General features: G+C 41.4%; 1 protein-coding gene across 1 annotated transcript in view; it reads left to right on the top strand.

Annotated features, from left to right (window-relative positions):
* TTC39C (tetratricopeptide repeat domain 39C) overlaps window positions 1-17,860 on the top strand; it is a 108,680-nt gene that overhangs the window by 57,236 nt on the left and 33,584 nt on the right. Inside the window, exons 4-6 of the mRNA XM_039217951.1 lie at window positions 1,564-1,678; window positions 9,259-9,613; window positions 11,349-11,517. Coding sequence (XP_039073882.1) covers window positions 1,564-1,678; window positions 9,259-9,613; window positions 11,349-11,517 — 639 coding nt within the window. The remainder of the gene's footprint in view (window positions 1-1,563; window positions 1,679-9,258; window positions 9,614-11,348; window positions 11,518-17,860) is intronic.

The raw sequence follows: 17,860 nt of genomic DNA, 5'->3' as shown, positions 1-17,860 counted from the left end.
CCCATCAGCCCTCAGTTTGTTCTCAGCTTTCAAGAGTCTCTCATGGTTTGCCTCCCTCCCTCTCCCCAACTATTTCCCCCTTCTTCTCCCCCTACTCCTTCTTTAGTTCTCCCTAGATCATTTTCTCCAAGGACTCTTGCCTGAGCCCTGAAGTTCTGTTGAGTAGGTTTCCTACTTGTTCCCATGGCACCCTGTACTTTTACCATGTAATGTAGCAAGTGTTCCAAAGGATAATGAGGGCAGTGTTCTCTCATTAGACTATAGGTTTTATTTACATGTCTGTCCTCTGTATCTAATGCCATGCCTGACACGTTAGTAATTAACATTTGTAATGGGTCTTTGCAACTTAAAAAGCATTTTCATGTACAGTACCTCATTAGCCCTTCCATCAACCCTACACAGGAGAAGTCATTACAAAGAAACAGAAGCATCAGAAGACAGACATTTGCCTAAGCAAAGTAATGAGTTCTGGGACTACATTTGCAACAATAGTGACCATAATAGATTATGCTAATCTAGAAAAAAGAGTAACAGTTCATTGTTTTTTGTCTACTAGATGTGCTGTTGTCGTATTTGCAAAGATCTCGTCATTTCTTATATCACTGATAATAAGCTAATTTAGCTTATCTTGTTCAAGTTCACTTTGCATGAAGAATGCAGTATTCTATTTCAGGGTAACTTTTCTTCACTTAGAAACATTCTTTACAATAAGAACCAAATTTTATAACAAGTGGGGTTTTTGGTTTTACCTTTTGCTTCTTTTATTGAGATAGTCACTTTAGAGGTGTGGCTTGCATTTTGAGTTCAGTTTATGGTTCATTCAAAGCCATTTTCTCCTTAACTAAAGTGTAATCCATTTCGACCCCCCACATCTCAGTTGTGTGCACGTAAGGAATGAATCCTAATGTTCCTTCTACACAAATGATGGTAGATGGCTGCATAGTGGCTTTTTGGATTAGCTATTTTGGGGAACCTTTTCTACCTTTGGTGATATTTATTTTGAAAAAGTAAGAACTTAAATTGTTTTTTTTTATATAAAAAAGGTAAAACTCAACTTCTGTGTTGACTTTCATGATTTCGCAGGAGCTTCATTGTTATCCCTTCAGATGTTTGCTTTGAGTTATAGTGTTCTTTTAAAAATTTCTTTTTCAAATTTTTAATGTTTATTTTTGAGAGACCGAGAAAGAGTGTGAGCAAGGGAGGGACGGATAGGGAGGGAGACACAGAATCTGAAGCAGACTCCAGGCTCCGAGTTGTCAGCGCAGAGCCCGACGTGGGGCTTGAACTCATGGACTGCGAAGTCATGACTTGAGCCAAAGTCGGATGCTTAACCGACTGAACCACCCAGGCGTCCCTTTGAGTTATAGTGTTCTTTACCATCCTATTGTTAACAAAACAGAGCTAGATCTCCTGGGAATATAGAGTAAATCTGGTCTTGGCTTTCAGGGCCATGTTTCATCGTTCCTGTGTGAAATTATATTGCACAGTAAAGTAATCGTTGTTGGGATAGAGTCTTGTTCTTGTGTGTGATTTATCAGTGTGTCCTTTCTTTCCACCTAACAGGTCGATGTCCGAAAATCCGCCCCCTCTATGGTTGATCGGCTTCAGAGGCAGATAATCATAGCTGACTGTCAAGTTTACCTGGCTGTGCTCTCATTTGTAAAACAAGAATTGTCAGGTATGCTGAAGCATTATATTTAACAGCTTTCAAAATGTAATGGACACAATTAGTGATGCCCCACCCTTTATTTATTTAGTACAATGCCTCATATTTCATCCTTGGAAAATATGTGGCACTTCTTTGGGGCTTGATACTGATTTTTACTTAGAAAATTGAAACCACAAGTGCTTATTGTGTGTTTAGGGGAGTAGTCTTGGACTTGAAGTCAGTGTTTCATCCTCTTAATCAAAATCATTCTGTCAGAGAGAAATCACCAGTGCCAGCTCGATAGATAGGTCATACTTGGTGGGAATCAAATTGTAATAACTTTTAAAGTGAAATATACTTGGTTTCAATTAAGTTTTTTAGGAAATTGTTATTGAAGGCCTAAATACGTACCAAATATTTCCTAATTACACGTGAATCACCTACATTTTAACAACCTTTAGTAAGGGCTATAAATGAATTTCTTATTAGTTTGTTCAAAGCAGTCGTTTTCCAGGATTCTTTAGCTTTGATAGCTTGAGTGCTACAGACTCAAAATGAGTCTTTTAACAGCTTCTGTAAGACTGTGTGTAATACAGACACCAATTCTTTTGCTTATGTGGTTATTAATCTAATACTGCCAGGAGAAATTTGCTTCTTTGGAGACCGGGTTTACTTGAAAAAAATGAAAATTCCAAAAGGAAATTAACTAAAACTCACAATCAGAAAAGTATTTTCTTCCAAACCCTAAATGAAGAAGGGTCTATTGCTGCTAAGTTATAAAATACACTGTTCTTTCTAGACTGCCAGGAATCAGTCTTTCTCCCCCTTCTCTCCCTCCCTCCCTCCCTCCCTCCTTCCTTCCCTCCATCTCATCCTTGAGAATGCTTTGTTTGCATTTGGCTCAAGTCTGAAGTGGAATTTAACTTTTATTTTGATCTCCAAAATTTTGACTTTAAAATTAGAGTTTATCCTTCTTTTAAAATATGTTCTGTGCTTGTACTTTTGCTTTGGTTCAACTATCCTGTGTTTTTCTCTCTAATCCTCCTCTCATGACTTGCGTACTACTTGTATGGTGAGGGCTCATAGCTCATGTGAAATACCCATGGGACAACAATGTAAACTCCCCTCTCTGAAGCTCTACATTAATGTATATATTAAGAGCAGCAGAATGGTCCGACTTCTTGGGTCAAGATAGGAGCTCTGGCATTTTCTGTGATCTTGTGCTCCTTTTTTCTGACACTCAGCGACTTCTTAAAGGAGCTTGCTTTAGCCATTAAGAGAAAATATCTGTTGAGAGAGAATGAGAAATCCAATGTGGTAACAATGTTGGGGAGTCAGGGTAGGGGGCATATGGGAATTCTTTATTACTTACAACTCTTCCTGTAAGTCTGAAAAAATATATATGTAATATATATAAATAATACATAAATCTATATAAAATTTTAAAAGTGAGTATATCTATCCCTCATTTGCTCATTCTTTGGTGCAGTCAGTAATTACTGAGCATGTATGATGTGCTGAGCACTGTGTTATGTGAGTAGCACAAGCTCTGCTCCCTGCCCTCCTAAAACTTAGAAACATAACGTAGTGCTATTTATTTCTAAAATTATCATTCTGATTAAAAATTACTAGGGGTATCTGGGTGGCTCAGTCGGTTAAGTGTCTGACTCTTGATCTCAGCTAAGGTCTTGGTCTCACAGTTCCTGGGTTCAAGCCCCATGTTGGGCTCCTTTTGGACTTGAAGGTAGGTCCTGTGTCATACTGACCGTTGTGTTCTTGGCATATTATGTGCCCAATACATTTTCCTCCAGTGAGGTTGCTGCATTTACTTCACAGGTGAGGCAGTGGAGGCTGGCGATTTAGATGAGGTTAAACAATTGACACAGCTTTTCAGTGGTGACAGAGCCAGGGCCTCAGCCAACGGTTGTTTGTTTCATACCTGAATTCCTAATCTCCCCATTTTCCCATCACCTTAGTTTGGTGACATGTGCCTCGAGAGACAGAGAAACCTGGGTTTCTCAGGGCCTTTTCCTCTGTGCCCAAGCTCGCTCACTCTTACACCCTGAGGTGCTAGCCCTTGGAGTCATGTGACAGCCTGCTGTTGACTCACATGCTTCTCCAGGCCACTTTCTTTGTGCTGCCATTGTAGCCATCTGTCTAAAATTTGTTACGCCTATGCTTTAATGCCGCTCCGCATCATCTATGAAGTAAAGCCCAGATTGCTTAAGGAGGGACTTAAGAACCTGCGTGCCCTTCCTAGCCTCCTTGCCTTCCCACCACCACGTGCCGCTCAGCAGGTCTCCGTGTACTTCCCTCCATGCCTTTTGCTGTCTCTTGCCTTCATGTATACCGCCCTCTTGGTTCAGATGCTCTCGGCCCCTTTATTTTTCTCTTGCCTATCCAGGTACGTTCCAGGTCAGCCTCCTTCATGTTCTCCTTCCTCACAGACTCCATCATCTGCCCTTTGTTATTCCACATGTATCCTGTGCATAGAGTGTTCATCATGGCAGTACACATTTTTATTTACACATCTGTCCACAGCGTTTGACTGTAGTCTCCTTGAGGGCAGCAACTGTGTCCACCTGCTGTCTCCCCCACCCCTCACTTACCTGCGAGTACCTAGTATGCATCCCACACTGCGGGGTGATAGGTGCCAGGCTCTAGAGAGGACTAGGAAGTAGCTCTGCCTTGAGAGAACTGGATGGTTTAGTAGAGGAGAAAGAGGAGTGAATCGGTTCTAATTCAGGATGATGCTTTACTCGCTAGACACGCAAGGTAGGCACAGGTCGGGTGAACAGGGAGTGAACAGCTCTGAAACTCTTCCTCAGAAGATGGAGGGAAATCAGTGGGAGTGCGTTTCTCCCTCTGTCTTTGGCCCCCAATGCGGGACCGTTGCCTAGCAAATGGTGGGTGTATAATATGTGAATTAGAGGAAGGGATGGAGGAGGGGTGATGCCATTCAGGAAAGAGATGCAGGATACGGAGTCCCAAGAAGAGGTGAGATTGGAAAAGTGTGTCCTTTAGAAGTGAAAACAAAACCATTGTTCTTCCAAAGTCTGTTATGTGGGTCACAAAAAAAGGGTCAGCCTGAGCTGCCCTTTCATTGTGGGGTTGACCAGCCTCATCTGGGGCAAGTGAGCAGAATGCTGTGGTAGGAGATCCCACCGGATACAATCTCCTGCTGAAAAATCTATAAAACGTATCCCAACATCAATTAGTGTAACTTGCTATTGTCACTCTCCAGATGACTCTTGCCCTTTCCTGGGAAGGACTCTGAACTCCCCGCAGCCTCCCCCCAACCTTTCCCTTAATGGGGACAGTTTCCTCTCTCCCCTACATCTCCCAGCTGACTGAGGCTGGACCTCAAGGGGAGGGCAAATGGTCTGTGGTTTTCTTGCTGTCTTTGCCTTCCATCAGAAGCAATGGCTGAATGATTTATATTTGACCTTTCAGAGGAGCCATATGGAAGCCTGGGTAGAGTGTGGGGCTTGTGAATATTGTTTCTCTGCCTGTTGGGAAAACGTGTGCTCATTAGCTGCCTTGCTTATACCATCAAGGTGACTAAGGGTCCTTCCTGCAGGAGCTGCGCGGAGCATGGGGCCGGCTCTGCCTGGTCCTCACTCCGCCTTTGTTCTGTGGCTGGCAGCGTCTGGCTGTGCTCACAGGTTTTAGTCACAGCATTTGGGACGGGTAAGTTGAGTGAGAGTCCTGGGGAACCCGTTTCCCTGCCACATTGAGCTTAGAAAGTAGCAAAAACCGTATCTTTCTCTACGTGCGTATGAACTTAGTTTTGCACAAATTACAGCCGTTGACTTAGTCAGAACTATGGGTTCTATTTACCTGGCTCAAATCAGAGGCTTTAAAACTTGTTACTGTGGATTTAACATGTGCTTTTAAACATTGGCACCTAAACTCCTCTGTTAAGTAAGAAATGAAAGACCTGTGGAATTACGTTTTTATTTTATAAAAATAGGGTTTTTACCCTTGTCAGCTTTTGTTAACTGAGTCTGTGTAGTTGCCATTGATGGATTTTGCCATTTGTTTCCTTTGCTATGATTCCTCGCCCGAGATCTGGATTACTACAGTGTGTTTGTTTCCCTAACACTGGTGATCCCCTCAACCCCAGTCTTAGAAATTGCCTGCGTCTCCAGTGCAGGTGACCATTCCTCAGCTGGACATCAGGGGGCCCCCTAAGCTGAGCACACCCTCCCTGTGTCCCCTGTTGCACCCTGCCTCTGAATGGACTGTACACCTGCTCTGTCCTATTCCCACTCCTGTTGCTCTGGAATGCTGCCGAAGCTACGCTTCCTGAATGAAGCTACAGTAGCCTCGAAATACAGGAAAAAATGGGAGGGAACTTTGTCCGTAGAATTTCCAGTTAGGCCGGAGGTACGAGGCAGTAAAATTTTCTACTGAAATCCTGCAATACTCATTCCGTACTAATTCATTTATATATTTGCTGCATAGAAAACTTTAGTGACAAAAAGGAAATAAAAAAGAACAATTCACCCGTCAGCTCAACCTTATTTGTTTTCATTTTTCTACATATAACCCAGTGGAGTATATAAACAAACATAGATAAATTCTTAATGTTGCATGCTTATTTTTTTTTTTTTTTTTTTTAGTTTTAAGGTGGACAGTTGGAGGGCTGAGATTATGGCTTCTGGTTTTTTTGTATTCTTCAATTGCCAAACACAGTCTTAGGCACTTAATGAGAACTTAATAGCTAATCAGTATTTTTAGGGTTTTGCGAGTTTTCTTTTTTCATTTTTTAAATGTTTATTTTTTGAGAGAGCATGTAAGTAGGGAAGGGGGACAGAGAGAGGAAACGAGGATCCCAAGCAGGCTCTGTGCTGACAGCAGTGAGCCTGATGTGGGGCTCCATCTCACAAACTGTGAGATCATGACCTGCGCCAAAGCCAGATGCTCAACTGACTGAGCCACCCAGATGCCCCTCTTTTTTCATTTTTTAAATCTGTAGCCAATATTTATATCTTTATTGCATCCCAGTTTGCTTTGTGTTCCCAAGAATGTTTCTTTTTTCTGTTTTTCTGTTGATCCTTTGGCTTTTTGGATCATAACTGAATGTCATATTGTTTGTAGGTGTATCAGACAAGTTTAAGGGTTTTCTCCAACCTTTTGTTTTCCTACAGCACTTTTGTTTACATAAAAGTTAATGTGCCTCCTCTTAAAGGGGCCATCTGTATCTTCTTTCTCTTTGGCTCTCCTAGAACTGTGCCTGAAACGTAATATTTGCTCAGTAAATGCTTTTGTTCAATTGAACTAAACGAAAGTTGTTTTAAACATGTATTACTTTTATAATTATAAAGTTATAAAAATCGTAGGGCGCCTGGGTGGCTTAGTCGGTTAAGCATCCAACTTTCGCTTAGGTCATGATCTCGCAGTTCGTGGGTTCGAGCCCCGCGTTGGGCTCTGTGCTGACTGCTAGCTCAGAGCCTGGAGCCTGTTTCAGTCTGTGACTCCTTCTCTCTCTGATCCTTCCCTGCTCACGCTGTCTCTCTCTCTCTCCTAGAAATAAATAAAACATTTAAAAAAAAAGTTATAAAAATCGTTCTTTTTAAAGAAAAAAAAGCTTTTGTTTTGCTTGTTCATCCTATTTTAGGATATTCTTTTCAGTGGACTTAGTCTACAAGACGCTAATAAATCCAGAACTTGAACTTGTGCTGTGGTTGTGTTTTGAATTGTGATCCCATAGGAGATCTGGTCATCATTTGTCAGAAACTTGATACATTTAAGTAAAATACTAGTTTGATTAAATATTAGCTTGATTCCATGGATTGGGGGTCCTTAAGACCATCAGGTGCAGTGATTCACCAGAAGGACTCAGTATGTGATTATGCTCAGGGCCGTGATTTGTTATAGCAAAGGATACAGAGCAAAACGATCAAAGAGAAAAGGTGGATGAGATGGAGTCCAGGAAAAGTTGGGCTAAAGTGACCCACAGTTTTCTCCCAGTGGAGTTGCATAGGACGTGCTTAAATCCCTGGGCAATGAATCGTGTTATCAACGAGGAAGCTTGTTAGAGACACAGCACCCAGAGTTTTTATTGGGGGCTGACCATGTACAGACACATCCTGCCTTGTGCGTACCCAAATTTCAGACTCCCGGGAGGAAAACAGGTATTCCACATGAAACATACTATTTGAATAAGCAGGGTAGGCACAATGAACCACTCTTACTAGTTCTGGGAATGCCCGGTACTCTCCCAAGTCCAACTTCACAGACCCTAGCCTAGGGCCAGCCTTGTAAGCAGGCCTCTCAAAGCATAGCAGTAGACCTGTTCTGGTAACACTTTTCTGTACATACCATATGTTCTTAGATCACTTTCAATGCATGGACTAGACTTTGTAAATCAGCTTTTATATTCTGTATTTTCTGTAATTTAAAAATGTTTCCCAACTTTTTCTGCGGTTTTAAAGGGCCTGGAAGCCTGGGGCAGTTGATGTTGTCTTCCATTTATGTGTTGGGGTCAATATTATTGGTGCCATATTGATAACAGTGCTGAGTGGATAAGCTCTTTTCTGGAGAAAATTCCCTACATAAAACCTTTCCCTCAAAATATGGTGATGATACACTTAATATGGTGATGATAAGCACCAAGAAGTTGACTGCTCCTTCCCTTCCTCATTAGAGGGCGAGGCAGGACCTGTGGGCTTGTTTGAGAGGGGCAGTCGGACATGGAACTGGGTAAATCTCATGCCTTATCTCTGAATTCTCCTTGAGCAACTATCAGGACTATGTTAAAAATTGGCCTGACAAGAAATAATGGAAATGCCTTTAAAAATAACATCTTTTCACCTCTTTTATACAGTAACTTCTTTTTTGCCACCTCCCTTCACTGGATTGGTCTAGAACTAGGCTGGATGAGCACCTTAGTCCTAGACCAAATAATGCCATCCTAGTGAGGAGTGGTTAAGGCCTACACAGCAGGCGTTGGGTAGAGATGAATGGGGCATTCTTTGCATTTCTGCATTGAACACTGAGGACTTACACGTTAATGAACTGGCCATTTGTTCACCCAATAAGTATAAATTAATCCTTTTTGTTTGCTTGTTTTAGTTTTGGCAAGTTGCCATGCTTGGTGCTTGGGTATACTTTTAGCTGTGAATTCAACTTAAAACTGGCTCTTTAGGAGGAATGAAACACAGGGTAGACAAATGTAGGCATTATAAGAGAGGTTTACCAGCGAAGTGCCATAGTAGTTCAGAAACTCGGTGGGGGTTTATGTTTCATGGAACAAAAGTCAGATTCAAGTGATGCTTGCATGCTAGCATTAATGCATTTATTCTTTCATTCAATGTGCATTATATACTTCGTCCCAGCTCATGCATGAGAGAGGGGCCTGATAGAATGGTGAACAAAAAAATGCATGGTTTTTGCTAAGTGGTCATCAAGTGTAGTAGGGAAAACAGACAAACAAGGAATTGAAGCTCTCCGAAGAGAACAAGGTGCGATGAGAGATGATCGTTTTTATTGTTTTTAAAAATTTTGCTTGAATTTCAGGTCATTATTCAATATCCTTTATTAATAAAGGAAACTTATTTTGAATGCTTATTTTTTTTTTCATGCTTTTCTCCCCTTCTCTCTAGCCTATATAAAAGGTGGGTGGATCCTTAGGAAAGCCTGGAAGATTTACAATAAATGCTATCTGGACATCAATGCCCTCCAGGAGCTGTATCAGAAGAAGCTAACTGAAGAGCCCTTGACTTCTGATGCTGCAAATGATAATCACATTGTGGCTGAAGGGGTGTCTGAGGAGTCTCTAAACAGACTGAAAGGTGCTGTTAGCTTTGGATATGGCCTTTTTCACCTTTGCATATCCATGGTGCCCCCCAACCTGCTCAAAATCATCAACCTGCTGGGTTTTCCTGGAGACCGCCTGCAAGGGCTTTCTTCACTGATGTATGCAAGCGAAAGTAAGGACATGAAGGCCCCTTTAGCTACGTGAGTAGCTGTATTGCAATGCTTTGGTAGATAATATAGTGTTGAAAGTAAGTAAACGACAATCAAAGCCTTTAAAGGAAACTTCAGGTAAATTGCTTGGTTGGTTAACACGATACCATGCCTTATGCCTTTTAATGCAGTGCCAAGAATCGTGTCTTTGGTGGTGTTAATAAGCTGACTTTAGAGAGAGGACACTGTTCTTGACTCTCATGAGTCCTGTATTTTAAACAAGTAAAGAAAGCGACCACATTTTTCAACTGCAAATGATTTTATAAGCAATTTTTGTGACCTCGACCAGAGTCCCTGCGATTCGTGACCCTGCTTTTTGTATTTTTAAGGAATACAAATTTGATAAGTCTTTTCTGTGATTCTGAAATTTTTATTCTTACCTAGAAAGTGCTGATATTGGGTCATTTTCTTTGGTGATTCTGGTTGGCCCACTGGTCTCTCATATGTAGCTTGGATATCTTGTGCTAGTCCACTGAACTGAGTCATGTTAATCTGAGTCCTGTTAGTCTAAACTGAAATGACAGTAATTTAAACAGAGTGTGGAGAGACTGATAAAACTATCCAGAACGAGGATTTACCCATTCCTCCATCAGTTAAAAACAATGTGATTCTTTTTTTTTCCAGTCTGGTAAATATCTACCATTTGCAATTGGAGTGACTTTACCAGACACTAGATGCCCTCTGACATTTTTTTCCAAAAAATGTTAATATCACAGAGAACTTTAGTGAGCTATTTCTACTATTCATATTGAGGAATTTGGATATTCAGTCTTAATCAGTTGGTAGCTATTAAAAATATCATTAAATTTTCATTTCAAAAATAATTTGTTCCTCCCCAAAGTCATTAAATTACATAAACTGTGGTATTTTATTAATTTGATGTAACAGTTTTATAACTTGTGATAATTTGTCTATTTGTATCTTAATATTTTCTGGAAAGAAATGAATTAGTAATGTAAATTAGTCTGCTCTGCAGAAGAGAACCGATTTTATAAACGTGCTAGCAGCACACATTTACATAAAAGTATTTGTCGTGTTAGTGCAACATTTTTGTTTATTCATTAAAGGAGATCCTAATGAATTTGTTTTATTTACCTAGTTTATTTAACATGTTATTTTTCTTGAATGGATGAGTTTGAAGTAAGGGAATTTTTACATGATTATTTATTTTTCAAATTGAGCATTCTCCAAGGCCAGAGAAGGAGCCTTTTTTTTTCTGGTTCTCTCACTTATTTTAACACAGTAGAGTAAAATTTGTGTCTGCGGTTCCCATATTTAAATTTGGATTCTGAGGCTTACACTCTAACTTTGTGAACACAAGAGAGAGCAACATTTTTCTTTTGCAAAAAAGGAATGCTTTTATTATGAGAGGACAGGAACTTCATGGTAACCAGTTCCTATTTCTGAGTTGTGCGCTGAGTGAAGCGTAGAATATGGAGCTGCACATCAGTCCATACCTTCAGAGAACCATCTGGAAGCCTCAGCAGAGCTAAATGCTTTTATCCTGTTATTCTCTCACCTGGTGGGAGTATGCCGATTTATAAGCTGTGCCAAAGTTTCAGTTTTCCAAATACTGGTAAGATTAAAATGGGGGAGAATACTCTGATTTTACTTTCTCAAAGACTTGTGGAAGAAGACTGTCTTAGAAATGCACATATTGAGTTTTGAAAACGTAGAAGCGCTATGAGAAAAGTCTTGCTCAGTGTTTCTCTCCCTCTTTCTTTAGATTAGCTCTGCTCTGGTATCATACTGTGGTCCGCCCATTTTTTGCCTTGGATGGCAGTGATAACAAAGCAGGCCTGGATGAAGCAAAGGAAATTCTTCTCAAAAAAGAAGCTGCTTATCCAAATTCTTCCCTCTTCATGTTTTTCAAGGGACGTATACAACGATTAGAGGTACCGTGCCTTCCTCGTCTTTTTAAATAAAGCCTTCTGTGGATCACATCTGTGATTCTCACTCGGGTGCTAGTATCAAAAGGAGGCAAAAGCCATTGGGCCAAGGAACGTTTTGTTCTTGTGTTTTCAGTTGCCTTGTTGCTACAAAAGCCTCTTCCAGGAACCCAGGATGTTAGTAACCTTCTGTTCAGGAGCCGTGGGCGAGGCAGGGGTGAGCCATCTCGTTGGTAATGAGACCAGATTGGTGTACTCTAAGCCAAAGGCATAGAAGCATTAGCAAATGTCTGAGTTGAAGAACACAAAATACGATATATATATATTTTTCCTTTTCTGGGGTTACTAATAATCTGTTTCTAAATTTTCATCGTGGTTATTGATTTATACACAGATTATTGTCTGAAATGTCAAGGACATTGTCAGCTTTTAAACAGTGGTAGCTTTTGTTGCTTTTTCCTGGGCTTCATTTGGCCAAGTCCTGTGTCAGTCGCTTTATACATGATACCCATTTAATCCTCAGAGCAACCCTATGACATTAGGCACAACATGCTTCCCCCCTCCCTTTTTTTTTTTTTTTTTTTTTTTAAGTTTATTTGTTTTTGGGAGAGAGCATGAGTGGGGGATGAGGCAGAGAGAGAGAGAATCCCAAATTGTCAGCACTGTCAGCCGGGAACCTGCTGTGGGGTTTGAACTCACAAAATGTGAGATCATAATCTGAGATGAAATCAAGAGTCAGACTCTTAACCAACTGAGCCACCCAGGCGTCTCTGCACCTCATCCCCCTACCCCCAATCTGCTTGCTTGAGGCCATGAAGATTTGAAGAAAAAAGTATTCATAAGGAAAAAAATCATACGTATGAAAGAAGGTGGCTGTTGTGCCAGGTGCACGAAGAGCTAGTAGAGAATAATACAAGATGTTAACAACCTCTGTCCTCCAGTTAACCGGGTGCCCTGCAGCAACACAGTTAATTCTAGTCGGCAGCCTCCTGCAAGCCCGTGAGTGCTTTTGAAGATTTTTGCCTGTGAATGCTTTTGTGAGCACAGGGTTGATTTGTTCATTAATATTTTTTTGTTGGCAACAGTATATATTGTTTCCTTTCCCTCATGAGGTGCCTCCTTAGACTCCTCACCTTTACATATGGAAGTTGAATTTTAGAGATCCTACGGATAATTTGTAATTGAAGCCTAGTACATACAGAAAGCACACCAGGATCTGAATTATTTAAACCTGTGTCTGAATTGGGTTTTTTTTTCCCCTTCGTTATCTTGCAACTGATTTTCTTTGCATTCAGGCTCCTGAGCCTCCCATTATGTTTCTCTCTCTCTCTCTTTTTTTTTTTCCCTGCCATCTTAGCAAAATAGTTCTGATCAGTTTCTTGTGCACTCTGGTCTTTTGGTTAGCCCAGCGTTAGGGTCCTACATGTAGGGAAGGATGTTCAGTTTATTAAAGCTTCTCTGCCCCATTGGGTTTGTGCAAGAGGAAATAACACTATGTAAGGAAATTTTAAGTCAACTAAGCTTTCTCATTTCAGTGACCATTTCTGAAATGAGAGTTGGGTTACAGGGTCAGTGCTTCCTTAAGTGTCCGTTTCTTAAAGGGCAGACATTACTCATTTTGAATAGCCCTGCACTTGATGATACCGGGTTCAGTGATGCACAGATTTGCTGCCTGGGGCACGAGCCTGAATTTATAATTGTGTACAACAAGCAGTAAGGCACCTTAGCACTGGGCATTTATTAGAATTTTCTGTCTTTACTCCCCATGTTAATGAACGCTCTAAATTAGGTTTTAAAAGTGTTCTATAGAAATGTAAAGGTAAGGGTTTATATCTTGTTAAGCTTACCATTTCAGTTCATTTTTAATTTTCAAACAAAAATGGCTAACTTTTAGCTAAACTGGTAACTTTTTTCCCCCAAACAAACTTAATTTGGCATGGTTTTAGTTTGTGCCACAATTCATTCCTATTAGGGACTGAGTGGATGCTAAAAGCAAGTGGTCATTCACTCCTGTTGGGATGATTCTAGAAATGAAGAAGCCATAGCCTCATCAGAGGACCCCTTCTGAATACAGTATGGGGGGGTACATAGTTGGCATTATGGTTCTTAGCAGGCATTCCAGCTCTTTCAGGGGGAGAATTGTCATCTGAGTGTGGGTGGTAGATGTTAGGACTGCTTCACTGCAAGGCAGCTTGCTTACCGAACTGATGCTTGGTTTTCAGAATAAAAAGACTGAAAGATCTGCTTCTGCTTCTGATGAGTGAGCTGTAGCATCAGGGCTGGGGGGATGTGCTGACTTTTCTATTTGGCCTTCTCAGAGGCCCAGAGGAAAGGATTTGGGGGATTCAGGGGTAACTTGGACTATTAATGGTATTCACCCAGTGCCCAGATATCAGCATTTCATTACCTTCCTTGTGACCATGAGGAAGCTGGTGGGGGTAGGAGGGCGGGCATGGAATCCGTTGTTTTCAGATGATGTACTGCCCAGAGAGGCTGTTACAGCTCTTGTCAGAGGCTTTTGTAAGACCTCTAAGGTCTCAAACTGGTTTATGGGAAACACAGAGCTCTGCTGACAAATGTGCTTGCAAAGAATGTTTCTTTGTTTGGTTTTTGGTGGTTTTTGTTTGTTTGTTTGTTTGTTTTTGCTTTTTAGCAAGCATTTAGGTTAGTGATAGGACCCCTTGAGTGTCCACAAACAGTCCAAGAACATGGTCTGGGGGCTTTAACCTCGCAGATGCGGCATATGACACCGTTTCTTCAGTGCGTCAGTCTGCATAATTGGAACAGCTGCTTTAGGGTGCGCGTGCTGTCCTGCAGGGTGATTAGCGCAGCGTGTGCTGGTTACGTTATTTTCTGTGCGCATTCTTTGCAACTCCTGTGCCCTTGCCCACTCTCTAATTTCATGAACAACTTTTCACCTCCTCTGGGACAATTAGGAACCCATCCGGGAGGATGGTTTTTGGACCTAGCCACCCCATCCTGACACTTGATAATCCTTGCCGTGGTGGTTTTGTTGTTTCCTGTTGTTAGAGCCTAACTTGACCTCGCAGTGGAGTTCCCCACCTTTGGTGGTAAGTGGGGTGCATTTGCACCCCGGGATGGAGTATATACCCTGTGCTCTCTGGGGGGTGCCAGAGCACGAATGTCTGCCAGACTGGAGAAAGAATTTTCTCTTTACTGCCTTTGCTTCTCCCCACTGTATGTCTGTGTACTCCCGCCTCCTCCCCTCTCCAGCCTCGTGTTCTCATTACCTGTCCAGGGCCCATTACCTGTCCAGGGCCCGTGGACCTCTCCCGTGTGACTTCTCATGTTGCCAGGAGGCATAAATGGGTTCCTGTGGTACTTAGCATGGGATAAACGATGCAGAACTAGCATGTGATAGGTTTTATTGTTACTGAGTGCTTAAGCCTGGGAAGTAGAGATATCGAATTTCTTACTCTTTTTTTTTTTCTCTTCTTTTTAGGAGGCAAAAAAATGTTTCGATGTTGAAAGCTTTTGGTAAAAGCAGGCCCATGATTGGCAGAGTGGGTGGCAAGTAGCTAGAGGGGCAACAGTCCTACACAATATCTAAATTCACTTTTCCCTGATTTTCCATAATGCAAGCAGCTATTAGGAAGTTGTCCTAGATGTTGTACAGTAGTCTCGTTTTTAAAATGTGAATTTCTAATAGTTTTGAATTTTTGTACTTCCATGAATTTTTACCTAGGCAAACTTATGGTACTGATAAGTCTATTAAGTATACAAGTGATTAATGAATATTTTTCTTGATTGTTTTAAAAAGTATCAGGGACAAGCCAACATTTTAATCACTTGCTTTTATTTGTCTCTAGTCCTCTTTTTTCCCCCAAAACAATACAGATTTCTTCCTCTTCAGGTTTAACCATCTACTTAGTATGTAACATATTTGGTTTTATATGCATATACTTTCATTACACACTTTATATCATGTGATTGTTTAGTAATCAAACTAAGTTTTAATATTTAAACTAATGAAAGTTGATAAACATTCTAATAAGGTGGTTATTATGCAGGCATTTTGAGAACTCTTATTTTGAAACTTTTCTAAGCTGAGACTCCTACTTTCTGAATATCCCGAGTGCTAGCATTTTAAAATCTTAGGTTTGGATTTGGGGAGCACTAGTCTGGGCATAGCACAAGACTGGGCCTCAGTGTATATTTGAATGAATAGATTAGTCTGTCGATCAATGAGAAATCCATTGATCAATGAGAGCAATGTCTTTTCTTTATTAAGAAAAAGCTGGTTATCAGGGACTGTCTGCACATAAGCCTGTTTCTGAAACCAGTTCTGAAAAAGGAAATGCAAAATGTCTTCACATTTGGTATAAGAGGTTGTCCTCCTAAGGAGGGTACAGAATCAGATATTTAAGTTCTGATGCACTGGTTGGAGAAGTACAACTCTGAAGAAATGAGGTAAAATGCAGCTGGTCTGAAATGAAGTCTCTGTGGGGCACCTGGGTGGCTCAGTTGGTTGAGCGTCCAACTTCAGCTCAGGTCATGATGTTGGGAGTTCACAAGTTCGAGCTGCACATCAGACTCTGTGCTGACCATTCAGTGTATATTTGTTGCTTTGGATTCTGTGTCTCCCTTGCTCTCTCTGCCCCTCTCCCGCTCTTTCTCTCTCAAAAATAAATAAAAACATTAAAATTTTTTTTAAAGAAATGAAGTCTCTGCAAACCATAAGAGACTCTTAAATACAAACTGAGGGTTGATGCAGGGGTGTTGGGGGGGTGGGCTAAATAGGTGATGGGTATTAAGGAGGGCACTTGTTGGGATGAGTGCCAGGTGTTACATGTAAGTGAGGAATTACTAAATTCTATTCTTGAAATCATTATTACGCTATATGTTAACTAATGTGGATTTAAATTTTTTAAAAATCTTGCAACCACACACATACACAAAAGAAATGAAGTCTCTGCTTATGGCAGGGGGTACCCAAATCAATAGGTACGAGCCCCCGTACTCCTCTGGCTCAACCAGGGAGGCACTTGACCGTGAGTGCCACTCAGATAATTGTAGCCATTACAGTACTGCTTCACGAGGACAAAGGGAAGTTTGTGCAAGGCCTGGAGGCTGCACTGAAGAAGTTACGATGAACTTGACCTTCTATACGTGTGCGTATGTCCCCTGATCATCTCCTCTTTCTCTGACTTGAAGCTGCCTTGTTTGTACTGGCAAACACCGCCCCCTCACTGCAGTCTGCTCCCCTGTTTTGTACTTCCCCTCCCACCCCTCCTCTCCCTTCTGAGAATGGTAGGATGTGGTTTCTTTCCCCTGAATGGTGTCTGCGGGGACTTGCTTTGATGGTTGACCTTCGCTTTGCTATATTCATGTCACCCTGCTGTCCCTCTCCTTCTCAGGCGGTCAGGGTTTTCTTATCCTTATTTTCTACTAGCCGTGAAGTTCTGGGTGAAAGGCTTGCACACGTCTATACCAGCATGTGTTCTGTCTGTGGACCTTCTTCCTGCCCATTATTTTAGGCGGCTTCAGTGGTCTCAGGTGCCTTTTAAAACTTGGAGTGCTTTCTCTTTATACTTTTATTAAGATGGAAGGACAGTTTTCAGTGGTGCTCCCCACAGTAAGTGGGAGGGCTATGTTGCTTTTTAGCCCACCAGTTCATGATTGGGACAGGGACAGAAAAGTGGAGGTGGATCACTTTGGTGATGAATTTTTCAGCTAGAGAAAAGAAGGTCATGGAAAGCAGGGCCCAGCGCGGAAGGGCCAAATACTGCAGAGGGTCGGTGCCTGAGATTTCTGCTCTTGGGCATGTTGACATTAGTGGAGCTGTTTGGTAGCAGTGTTTCTCTGCATCTGTCAGAGAGCAAGCCTGCCTCTTGTATTTGAACAGCATGCCTTGCTGGCATGATGTAATGTTGTTATTTATAGCATCAGGAAGAAGGCAATGCAAGAAGAGAATTAATTCCCTGAAGTTCTGTTCATTGTAGTCTTCTCTCCCTCCACCCTACAGGGTTATCTTTATTATTTCAGGTGCCAAAAAAAAATACAGTTGCCATCTATTCTTAGAAGAACACAAAACGAGAGATTGGTTCAAGCTGGTGTTGGGGGGGAGGGGAGATATATTCATCTCCACTTTCCAGTGAGATAAATCTGTGTCATGTGGTTTAATAACTCTGTTCACTTTGAAATAAGAAGAGGGTAGTAACCAAATGGCTAATAGGTTAAATACATTTGCTATTCTTTCAACTCCATCATTACAGGGTGTTGGGCTGAAAGCAAGTAGAAGGTTAATGATTTTTATCCCTCAGCTCACTAAGTGCTAAGAGGATGAGCTTTCCCTTGCCTGCATTAGCCCTGGTCCTAAGGGTAAGGG

The sequence above is a fragment of the Hyaena hyaena genome, unplaced genomic scaffold, assembly GCF_003009895.1.
Source record: "Hyaena hyaena isolate Hyena2069 unplaced genomic scaffold, ASM300989v1 scaffold_14, whole genome shotgun sequence".
NCBI classification, from domain to species: Eukaryota; Metazoa; Chordata; class Mammalia; order Carnivora; family Hyaenidae; genus Hyaena; species Hyaena hyaena.
The sequence above is the reverse complement of the archived record's forward strand: the minus strand, read 5'-3'. Positions and strand labels throughout refer to the sequence as shown.